Source organism: Rhinichthys klamathensis, unplaced genomic scaffold (genome assembly GCF_029890125.1).
Source record: "Rhinichthys klamathensis goyatoka isolate OS25496 unplaced genomic scaffold, OSU_Roscu_1.1 h1tg000209l_1, whole genome shotgun sequence".
In the NCBI taxonomy this organism is placed as follows: Eukaryota; Metazoa; Chordata; class Actinopteri; order Cypriniformes; family Leuciscidae; genus Rhinichthys; species Rhinichthys klamathensis.
This window is the reverse complement of record NW_026606734.1, coordinates 2,732,857-2,744,741: the sequence shown is the minus strand read 5'-3', so window position 1 is coordinate 2,744,741 and position 11,885 is coordinate 2,732,857. Positions and strand designations below refer to the sequence as shown.

The following is an 11,885-nucleotide window of genomic DNA, read 5'->3' as shown; positions in this document are numbered from 1 at the left end:
TAATTGGTGGAGGAACTGAAGAGTAAGAGCAGAGGAGAGGAACAGGAGAGGAAGAGCAAGGGAAAAGGAGAGATCTGGGCATGGGGGGGCCCATCTAAGATTATCTTGTCCCGGGCCCAGGCAAGACTGTCAGCTGGCCTGGCTATACGGTATGTTTTTTGCCTACTAATAGAAGGAAAGATGTGATTTCGGTTGCAGCCATTAACTTTATCATCCGATTTAAAACACTGATTCATTCAGGAACTATTGTGAAAGTGACATGTGAAGGACAAGTCTGGAAACCCAAACTCAGAATTTGTCCTCTGCATTTAACCAATCTGACTCTCTAACCATTTAGGTGATGATACACAGGGCAACTTTTTGAGCAATGTTGCTGGGCAATCTTGCCGAGCGATTGTTGCTTGGGTACTTTCCCATTGAAAATGGGCAATACATTTCTATCTGGATAATTTAGATCAGTCGTGGGCCCTGTGTCTCATCTGGTTGCCCGTTGACGGCAAGATTGCCCAGCAACATTGCTCAAAAAGTTGCCCTGTGTATCATCACCTTTAGGCCACGAGTGTGTTTCTCAGTCGCTCTGTGGTTTGTTCTACTGTGGCTTCGTTTGGGAATATTTCAGTTAGCTGTAACTTTCAGTTAGTAAATAACTGGCAATATAAATGACTAAAATGTAAAGTCAATAATAGATTCTTCTTCATTAAACTGTTGTATCAAAGCAATATTACACTCACATTCGTGCCGTTGGTCTGATATTCAGAAAATAAACGCTTTTGCTCGTCTGATGTTACTTTATATGAATAAAGGATCAAATTAACATGTGAACTCGTGAAATGTTTTGTGAAGTTTCAATGAAACAGAACATTAAACCAAGTTAAATCTGTTATACTGAAGCGTTTGCATAGAGAGTGTGTTTTACATGAGCGACACACGCTTCAGCGCTCTGCATGTGTTTATAACTCTGTCAAACACGAAACATGATCAACAACTGTTTTTCACTAGAACTGAACCTTCAACCAACAAACATGACTTTCATCACCGTATTGATCTGGACGCTGGCAGTATTATGTAGAGGTTTGTGTCAGTCAAGATTATACATTATTTATTATGTGTTTTTGTGAAGATATATGGCTGTAAAAGTGTTTGTGATTTCTAATATTTCTCTCTTGTCAGAATCTGTTGGTCAGGTGACAGTGACTCAAACTCCCTCAGAGCGGATCTATGAACCTGGACAATCAGTCACTATAACCTGTAAAACTAGCAGTGATCCAAACTGCTGTCACAATGGAAACCATTTTCTTAGCTGGTACTTACAGAAACCTGGAGAAGCTCCTAAACTCCTGATTTTTGGATCAATCATTCGGCAGTCAGGAACTCCATCTAGATTCAGTGGCAGTCGATCATCAGGGAGAGATTTTACTCTGACCATCAGTGGAGTCCAGACTGAAGATGCTGGACATTATTACTGTATGAGTTCACACTGGATCAACAGTAAAGATGTATTCACACAGTGATAAAGAGTCGTACAAAAACCTCCGTCAGTCAGAGTCACAGTGACTGAACTGATACACTGACAGAAACTGCAGCTGCTCAAACACTTTCACACACACACTACTGACAAACAGAGGACAAACACAAGAACTACACATGTGCTCAAAACTGACTTGTGACTGAAATCAGCTTTATTAGACTGTGATCCGTCCTGTGACAGACGGGTTTGACTCAACTGTGCCCAGAATTATGTGTGAAATCGACAAACAATAAAAGTGTCATATGTTGTTTTGTACATTAAGCTAAAAAGTCATAAAGCCATTTTCAAGTAGTCCTTCGTCTGAAACTGATAATGAATTTATTATTCATAAGTCATTTCTCAGCAGTAAATGAAGAGATGTCTTATCGGTCAAAAGTTCAGTATAGCGTACCACAAGGCTCAGCACTAGGACCATTGCTGTTCACTCTGTACATGCTACCCTAGGAGATATCATTAGGAAGCATGGCATTAGTTTTCACCGTTATGCTGACGATACTCAGCTCTATATTTCTTCAAGCCCTGACGAAACTTACCAATTCACCAAATTAACAGAATGCATAGCTGATATAAAAAATTAGACGACTAGTAATTTTCTACTACTTAATTCTGAAAAAACAGAGATTATACACTACCGTTCAAAAGTTTGGGGTCGGTACGATTTTAAATACTTTTAAAATAATTCTCTTCTGCTAACCATGGCTGCGCTTATTTGATTAAAAATACAACAAAAATCAGTTATAGTATTAAATATTATTCCAGTGTAAATCAGCTGTTTTCTGTGTGAATATATAGTAAAGTGTAATTTATTCCTGTGATCAAAGCTGAATTTTTAGCATCACCAGTGTCTTCAGTGTCAAATGATCCTTCACAAATCAGTATAATATGAGGATTTGATGCTCAAGAAACATTTATTATTATTATCAATGTTGAAACAGTTGTTGGTCTGTCAGTTGTACAGTTTTTTTTTTTTTTTAGGATTCTTTGATGAATAGGAAGTTCAAAAGACTTTTGTAACATTATAAATGTCTTTACTGTCACTTTCGATCAAGTTAATTATTCCTTGATAAATAAAAGTATTGATTTCTTTCCTCCAAAAAATAAAAATAAAATTCTCACTGACCCCAAACTTTTGAACGGTAGTGATTGGACAAAATACGTCCTCGCGTAATAAGGTAGAATACTGTCTAACACTTGATGGCTGCTCTGTCAAGTCCTCGTCGTCGGTTAGGAACCTGTGTGTGCTCTTTGATATCAATCTTTCATTTGAAAGTCACGTGAATAGTATCTGTAAAACCGCATTTTCCATTTAAAAAATATATCTAAATTACGTCATATGCTCTCAATGACAAATGCAGAACAATTAGTTCATGCGGTCATGACATCAAGGCTAGACTATTGCAATGCTCTTATGGGTGGTTGCCCTGCATGCTTAATAAACAAATTACAGCTGGTCCAAAACGCTGCAGCTCGAGTTCTTACCAGAACCAGGAAATATGACCATATTAGCCCGGTTCTGTCAACACTGCATTGGCTCCCTATTAAACATCGTATACATTTTAAAATATTGCTGATTACTTACAAAGCACTAAATGGTTTAGCTCCCCAGTACTTGAGCGAGCTCTTAACGCATTAAAGTCCTTCACGTCTATGGCGATCTCAAAGTTCCGGCCAGTTGATAATACCTAGAATATCAAAATCGACTGCTGGCGGTAGATCCTTTTCCTATTTTTCCTGGAACAATCTTCCTAACATTGTCCGGGAAGCAGACACAGTCTGTCAGTTTAAATCTAGACTAAAAACACATCTCTTTGGCCTAGCATACACATAACACATTATAGACTTCTATAATTCAATGTTAGGCTGCATAGTTTAGATCAGCCGGAACCGGGAACACTTCCCATAAATCCTGATGTACTTTGTACATCATAAGAAGGATGGCGTCTACGCTAATATTTGTCTCTCTGTTTATCCCAAGGTCTACCGCAGTCCGCCGGATCCAGGCCCTATCCAGATCTGATGAAGGACCTGCGCCTGGACACGACGACAACGCAGTCCTGAAGTGTCAACTATAGTATTTCCCAAGTGAAGGCCTCCTTCCCTTCCCTTTACCTCTGTACTGATAAAACGTTGTCGGGATAATCCCGATTCACGTGGCTACACGGAAGCGATAAAAAATTCTTAGAGCCACCAGGCACTGTTTTATGAAAATGAGCGGCCGGATCGCATTAAAGAATTTTCGGTTAGAACGGTGTCGTGTTAGCGGCCCCTAAGTTAATAACTAATGATCGTTGCCACGGAAGTGAATCAATCAAAACTAACTTTAGCTGGACAATAACTTTATTCTAGAGCTGCTGTATAGCCAAAACAATCTCTGTTACTTTAATTTCCTATTATCACTGTAAAGCTGCTTTGAAACTGTCCATATTGTTAAAAGCGCTGTATAAATGAAGGTGACTTGACTTGACTAATGCCGATGTGTTATTCGTATCTCTGAAACTTCAGCCGGCGTGCTCCTCTGCTCCACATATCGGCTGAATGCAGTCCGTTACTAACCTGAGCGTAGAATTGTGCTGTTATGGACTTAATGTAATCTATAGAGTTCATAATTTCAGAGTAAGTCAGAATAAATCTAAATGTAACAATTGATTATTAGTCAGATAAATGCATCATGCCAATTACATAATCAAATCAAATATAATCAATACAAAACATCAAATGCTCAGCGATAAAGAGTAAAAGATGCATAGGCTTCCTGATATTAGAAGAATACATGATTCTGAGTGTCTCGAGGACGTTCAACATCACGGGCCGATCTTACAGAATCCCCCGAGCCTCTTGAGGCATTTTCCTTAAATACTCAGACCAAGACAAAACATCGCCAATGTGGAGAATCAACTTACAATAGGAGTTTGCATTGAGTTATAGAGACAGGGAGTACACACATTGTCGAGGAACAGGAGGTTTGGATAAAGGACTCAGGGGAAAAGTGCACATCCATTAAGCAAAGTGTGTGATGATCCTCATGTCTGTTCATAAACTGCAGGAACACACATGGATTTGGTGTCAAATTTGGGGATTAACTGCAACGTTTCAATCCAACTACAGTAAAAAAAATTCTCACAGTAGATATTCAGGTTAATATTCTAAAGTTGGTCTTGTAGATGTATTCAGAACTGAATTGAATTATCATTTTTAACAGTTTGGCTATTAGAAGATTAAAAAAAGACTTTCACTTCAATAATTGTGTGTTGTGTCTGTTATTGAGTGACTGTCTTCAGGGAAATGATGTGGAGTGTGTTTGCATATTGATCAGATCTTCAGTGTGTGAGAGTGTTTATAGTGCTGTGAGTTTAACACTTCATCACTGACACACAAAACAATCTTCATCAACATGACCTTCATCATCATCTTCATCTGGACTCTCACAGCGTTTGCTCAAGGTTTGTGGAGCACATTTGTTTATTTTCGGTCATTATAATGAATGCCTTTTTCAACAGCCAAAAAAAACATTTTGTAATTTAAAATCAATTAAGTTCTGAGTGTATTTTCTTGTTGTGTGTTTCAGAGTGTAGAGGACAGATCACCGTCACTCAGAGTCCCTCAATAACAGCAGAACAACCAGGAAAAACTGTGAAAATCAATTGTAAACCCAGCAGTAATGTACTCAGATATAGATCTGGGAATGAAGGTTTATCCTGGTACTTACAGAAACCTGGAGAAGCTCCTAAACTCCTGGTTTATTTTGTTAACACCCTCCAGTCAGGAACTCCATCTAGATTCAGTGGCAGTCGATCATCAGGGAGAGATTTCACTCTGACCATCAGTGGAGTCCAGACTGAAGATGCTGGACATTATTACTGTCAATGTCACCACCACATCATCAGTACCAATATATTCACACAGTGATAAAGAGTCGTACAAAAACCTCCGTCAGTCAGAGTCACAGTGACTGAACTGAAACTGCAGCTGCTCAAACACACACACACACTCAACAGTGCAGAAACACGCTCACAGTCCAGCACAACAAGATCTTGCATGTGTTTCTACATCCAGTACAGGTGAATTGTGTTTTTTTTTTTTTGTCTTATTCTTTTACGTAATCATATTAATTTCAGGGGCGCTGCACTGTGGCGACCTGTAGAAGCAGTAACGCCGAAGCAGCAACATTGTTTGTTCGTGTTTAAGTTTGTATGACTTATCTCCAAAGGTTTCTACTCTAAAGTTCGCTTCTCTCTATTGCATGTTTGTGAACTATTTGATTGTTATTCCTTGGATATTTTGTGAGAGGAAAGCGTTGGAAAGGAGAGGCTGCACTATAGTCGGGACTTTCTTATGGAGTGCCGTGCTTTTGAGTATTGTATACTTCTCAACACAACATCTCCTCTGTTACTCAAACAGAATTGCTTCTCTTACAAGGTCATTATCTTATTCAAGTCTTATTTAATCAAACAACAACTTATCTCAAATATGCATATTCAAATGAACTCTTACGCATTCAAACAACAGTCTATTTCAAATAGGCATTTCAAAGGAGCATAATAAAATCTCCAAGCACACTTTCATCCTTTTAACATAATACATTCATCAAACATTTCAGGATTCAGTGTACATTAGATTTTTTTAGATTGGGCAGCGATCCACCTACACCTGTCACATATCTTCTTGGTCTGACTTATTTCTTTCTCTTCAGACACATTACTCCATAACATAGTCTTGAGTCCACGCAGGTGGACGTCTCTGTCTTAAGCCCCTATTCAGACTCAGTGTTCTCTGTTGTACAGCCTCTTTCAGGTGTTTAATCCTGTGCAGAGATTTCCTCTCTTTAGGCATAGTGAAAGACGAGCTGAATTACATCTTTTCCCGTCACTTACTCTGTCCTGTTAGTTGTTGTACTGACAACGGATCAGTGAACCGGGCTTCTTCTTTTTTCCACGTGTAAAGGCTTCCTTGTTCTCACCTCATTTCCAACTGCAATTTTAAGAAATTTAGATAATCTCTAATGATCAGTGTTCTCAGTAACATCCTATAACATTATTGTAACATTCTTTAAGAAACCTGTTGAACCGTTCAATGGCCCTGTTAGCCTGAGCGTAATAAACAGAGCTTATGAAGATGAAATGTAAGTTCATCTTTTGAGAGAGAGAGAGAGAGAGAGAGAGAGAGAGAGAGAGAGAGAGAGAGAGAGAGCAAATTAATGTTTTTATGTTCTTTATTCCCTGTGTTTTCACAAAATCAGCAAAGGTTTCCTTCTCGAGAAATTTCAGAACAGTCTCTGGCGTTACTGATGAAGCAAAACCAACTTCTGGCCATTTGATGAAATAGTCAATCAGTGTTATTGCAAACTTCAGTATCTCCCTTCTCGAAAGGTTGAAACGGGCCATTTCATGAACACTGGCTGCATTGGAGCTGTGAATGTTTTGGCCGATTTATCTTTGCCAGTCATGCAGAAAGGTTTGTGTGAACAAGATCGTCCATTTGTGGCCACCAACTCCCTCAGACACTAGACTGTAAATAAAGATGGATGACGCACCTTCACTCTCTTCTATTGTAGAAATGCGAAGTCCCAAACCGCAGAATCGGTTAGTCCAGTTTACTGCAGAACAACTTATATCGGTGTGAAATAAACAGTTTCACTATAACTGATATATAAATATAACTGAACAATATATAACCGATATATTGGCTGATAAATCTAAATAATTTTTTTAATATAATTGTAGAAATTAAAGTTGAAGCTCCAATCTCCTCCCGAAAATCCCCCAAAAAGTGACTACTTCATTTAGAGAAGCTGTCAATCATGGCGTCACATTCCCGTTTTTATAGTATCAAACAACTAACTAACACCAAACTTATTTAAAAAAATGAACACTTAAACTTACATCAGCGTGATAATGTCAGAAAACATATTTGGAAAAAATTAGTTTGAAGTATAATTTGATTGTTTAGTTTCCCTCACGTCCCATTAGACTTCATGGAGAAGAGAAGGCCGGGTTTATGAGCTATACTGGGACCACCAGGGGGCGATTGAGACGCTTTGGCCGAACTTTTCAGCACTTGTGCGGCGCACTTGTTCGCACCAGCCCCTGATGTCCCTCATGTGTCAGGAGGATGAGGCGTTCCCGCAGTGCAATATGAACAATCGAACGATTCCCTCTAAAAATCAATGGAGATTCAACAACCAGTTCATGTCTAACAGGAAAGTATGGATGTAAGTCACTGACGACAGACTTTTACAGTTTAGGCCAACCCGACTGAATTGTCCGGCATAACTGTGACAGTTCTGGACAGTTCTCTCATTCAGCTTTATGAGTTCACACTCATGCTTCATCAAAAGTTGTACCTTGATCTGACAGAGTATAAAACAGGCGCTGGCCTTCCGTCCCCAAGCAAAGCAGCAAGACCACTCGTCTGCGTATCTCCAGCCATGCATCTCCATAATTATGAAAGATTTTCTGCATCGGTGGCTCCTGACAGTAAGAAACAGGGGTTGGCTCGGCACTGAAAGCGCTCATCCTCATCGTCAATGTGTGGTGTTTTCACCCTTTTAACAGAACACACTCCATGCGGGGTAAAATCATAGACTGTAAAAAAAGATGGACGATGCAACTTCACTCCCTTCATTGTAGAAAAGTGAAGAAAAGACAATGTCCCAATATGGCGCTGTCACAGTAACAGAAGGAGAAGACTCAGATCTAACTTACAGTAATACTGGGCTATATTGTGATATTATGAGCTATACTGGGACCACCTGGGGTGATCAAGACGTTCTGGCTTCAATTTTCAGGAATTGTGTGCAACTAACACTAAGGATGCGTCCAAAATTGCGAATCTTTTTTGAATAAGTAATTATTCACGACCGCTAAAAAAGTACATTCTATAGTATTAATGAGTGTAGTATGAATGTAATCCAGACGTACTATATTGGCCATGTTGTCATTATCATGTGATCTACCAGTGTCAGTTGCGTCTCTTCACTGTTATTCATAAATCCTCTCCCGTGGCCTCATGGGATTGTAATTGTATCACACTTCAGAATCTCACTGGAAGTAGTATGTCAGTCTGGGGACGTACATGAGTACTGTAAATTTGGACATACTTCTTTTTGTCACATACTGCTTTTCACCGACTATATAGTGAAGTGATTTCGGATTCAGCTTTAACCTTTATTCTTTTTCATCGCATTACTCAACACAATTTCTCTATAGAGCCTAAAGTGGTGCAGTTCCACATTATTATATCTGTTATAGTAAGCAATTAATATGAATTGAACATCAAGTATTGTATACTTCTCAACACAACAGATCTGATCTGCGACGGACGGGTTTGATTTAAAAATGCACTGAATCAGAGAAAACTGAATGTGTAAACTGAAATGAAATCAAACAAACCATATTGTTTGTTTAGTACAATACACTATATGATAAAGTCAATGTTACAAAGATGTTTTTGAGCCTTTTTCAAGTAGGCCTAGCTACTTCATCTCAAGCTTTTAATATATTTATTATTCATAACTCATTTTAGCAGAAGTGAAACTGTTCCAGTTTAGAGCGTTGAACCAGTAAAAGAGTGAAACTGTGAGTTTGAGGTGAAAATCTCATTTGCATTGTCAGGTTTAGTGATTGTGACGGTCTCAGAATAGAGCAGCTCGTCTCCAGTGACCATGTTCAAACCCCAAGAGCTTCATTTGACATTTACTGCTGAATGCAGCTGTTCTCAACTATTACAATCAATCAAAAGCAGCTGAAACTTTAGTGCAGGACTTTGAAGGAACGACACACTGATCAATGATGCAGTCACACACACATGTAAGCTTGCGTTCAGATGAAGCTTTATTGAATGAACAGCAATGGCAGCACATTGACAGACTGCTTCAGTATTGAGCTGTAAATCACGTGCCGCTCAGATACGCTGGTCTTCACTGGAGAAACATCAGCACTCGGAGCTCTTGAGGAACGAGGCCTCGTGAGCAGCTCCGGCATGTGTTCCTCTGCAGACCAAGAGCTCTCTGCCTTCCCAGCGTGCTTTGCTGAGGCTCAGGACGCTGCTGCGACTGTAGAGACCGCCCCGCTCGCTCTCTGCGCTGGTCTGAACCCCCTCGGTGACCTCTGACCCGTCCAGCGTCCAGCTCACCGTCGCCCCCTGTGGAGAGTAAGAGCTGAGCAGGCAGAGCAGAGCGGAGGAGTCTCCAGAGACCAGCAGAGACACGGAGGGAGACACGGAGGGCCCGGCTGAAACACACACACACACACACACACACACATTCATGGAGAATCACCATCATTTCACTTTAAATATACAAGTTACATTTTAATGATCACCAGAATGAGTTTGAAAAGCATTTTCCAAGAAAATTTATAATATTGTGATGTCGTTATACGATCTAGAAAACTAATTTAAATGATCATTTCAATATTATTTTGTATTTTGAAAATATTCTGCTATTCACACACTCATAAACACAAACATCATCAAATTTGAACGTTTAAATCGTTTAAATTATTAATTTTCAAAATGCTATTCATCTAAGTTTCTTTTTGTCTGATGAAAACTATACATTTATTTTGAAAAAATCATGCATTTAAAAAAGCCCTTAATAGTTAAATTTACCAAGAATTATTGACAAAATTATGTATAAATCAAGAAATAATTGACTAGATTTTAAAGTACTGCAGTCAATACATGAAATTAATCAAATGTCACCAAAAAGTTAAATTATTTATGTGAAAATGAAAAAAGACATTCAAAAACAATATGAATCATATAATTTAAATGAATAATGAAATAAATGAAAAAATTTGCTCATTTGATGTCAATAAAATTCTGTTAAGACACAATCATCAGCAAACCTAATAGTTTAAATGATTGATTTTTAAAATGCTCAATAACTTAATTTCTCTTTGTCTGATGGTAATACAGTAAAAACCACAATCATTTCATCTTTACTGTAGTTTCACCGCACTGCTTTCATTCATAGACATTATCCTGAGTTTAGTTTGAAAATATTCTCCCTTTGATCAATATTGACTATAACTCACTATAACTCACTCACTGTAATACATGTTTTGTCATTTTAATGGTAAAAGAAAATGCTACGGTAAAACTGATACATTGGTAAACGGTTTGTTCCTTTGCTGTATACAGTAAAACTGTAATAGATTTAACTGGATATTTCATGTAATTTTACAGTTTTTGAAGTGAAAATAACAGGTCTGGCAAACAAAGATGCCTTTTTCTTACCGTAAAAGTTAAAAAAAAAATTAAAGATGCATATATAAATCAGTTCTTTTAAAAATATTAAATATATATATATATATATATGTTCCGTTCTGCATTAATTAAAATGTTTAACTGATTTTCAAGAACTTCTCTGTCCAAGTACAATTTGATAATTTTATTGTGATATTTTATAATATTTAGAAAGGATCATTTCAATATATTATTGTGTTTGGAAAATAATCATCATTCAGGACACTTCCTCATTAACAGAAATATAAGTAAACTATAGTTTATATAGTTCATTTTAATACGTTTATCAACAAAATGTATTTTTGTCTGTTAATGACACTAATGAAATCTATTTTGTCTATATTACAATTAATTAAAATACAATGAATTGTTTGCATTCAGTATGTGTGAAATTACTAATGTAAAACATTATGAATGTGAATGGATTGAAATGTTAAAAACATGGAATATCAATAATTATGACAAATTTATAATATAGCAGAAAAAATGTAATAATTAAATGCATGCAATTAATAAGTAAAACAGGAGAAAATGTGACAATAATTAAGATTTGAAATGGTAAAGCTTTTCAATAATATATTTTTGTAATAAACAAGGAATATTGTTGCCAAATGTTCTTAATTAAACTTAAACCTTTTAAAAAAACATCATATGTTTAGATAATTATATAATTTAAGAAAGACTCACAGGTTCTGATCGTCAGTTTAGTTCCTCCACCGAAAGTCCACCACAGTGTTTCATTCTAGTGAAAGCGTCGTACAAAAACCTCCGTCACACTCAAATGAACACACACACCAGCAGAGAAAGAGACGAACAACACACACACACACACACACACACACACACACACACACACACACACACACACACACTCAACATCATGATTATTGAACTGAAGTGACTTTCACAGAAACAGCCTCATCGTCTCTAAATGTCTCTTAATGCGTGAGAACTATTCAATCTAAATAAATAATATAATCAGAAAGACTCTGTACTGATCATTACACATATTAACTGGGAGTTTTTAAATGATCCTGTGTTTCTCAAAGCATTTGAATGAGTTTTGATGACCTGTGACCTCTGGAATGACCTTTGACCTCTCATGGAGTTC

General features: G+C 37.5%; 1 long non-coding RNA gene and 2 gene segments (V, D, J or C); 2 read left to right on the top strand and 1 right to left on the bottom strand.

The window, feature by feature from the left end:
- The first annotated feature begins 1,022 nt into the window (after positions 1-1,022).
- On the top strand, positions 1,023-1,511 carry LOC130097072 (immunoglobulin kappa variable 4-1-like). The segment is given in 2 exon segments: positions 1,023-1,071; positions 1,171-1,511. Coding segments are annotated over 2 exon segments (390 nt in total).
- A 3,398-nt stretch (positions 1,512-4,909) lies between these two features.
- LOC130097071 (immunoglobulin kappa variable 4-1-like) lies at positions 4,910-5,434 on the top strand. The segment is given in 2 exon segments: positions 4,910-4,968; positions 5,094-5,434. Coding segments are annotated over 2 exon segments (390 nt in total).
- Positions 5,435-9,341: 3,907 nt separating this feature from the next.
- LOC130097027 (uncharacterized) lies at positions 9,342-11,627 on the bottom strand. The gene is made up of 2 exons (XR_008808252.1): positions 11,462-11,627; positions 9,342-9,756 (listed from the first exon to the last, which is right to left on the bottom strand). It is a non-coding gene; the product is annotated as an uncharacterized LOC130097027 (long non-coding RNA).
- Positions 11,628-11,885: the final 258 nt, after the last annotated feature.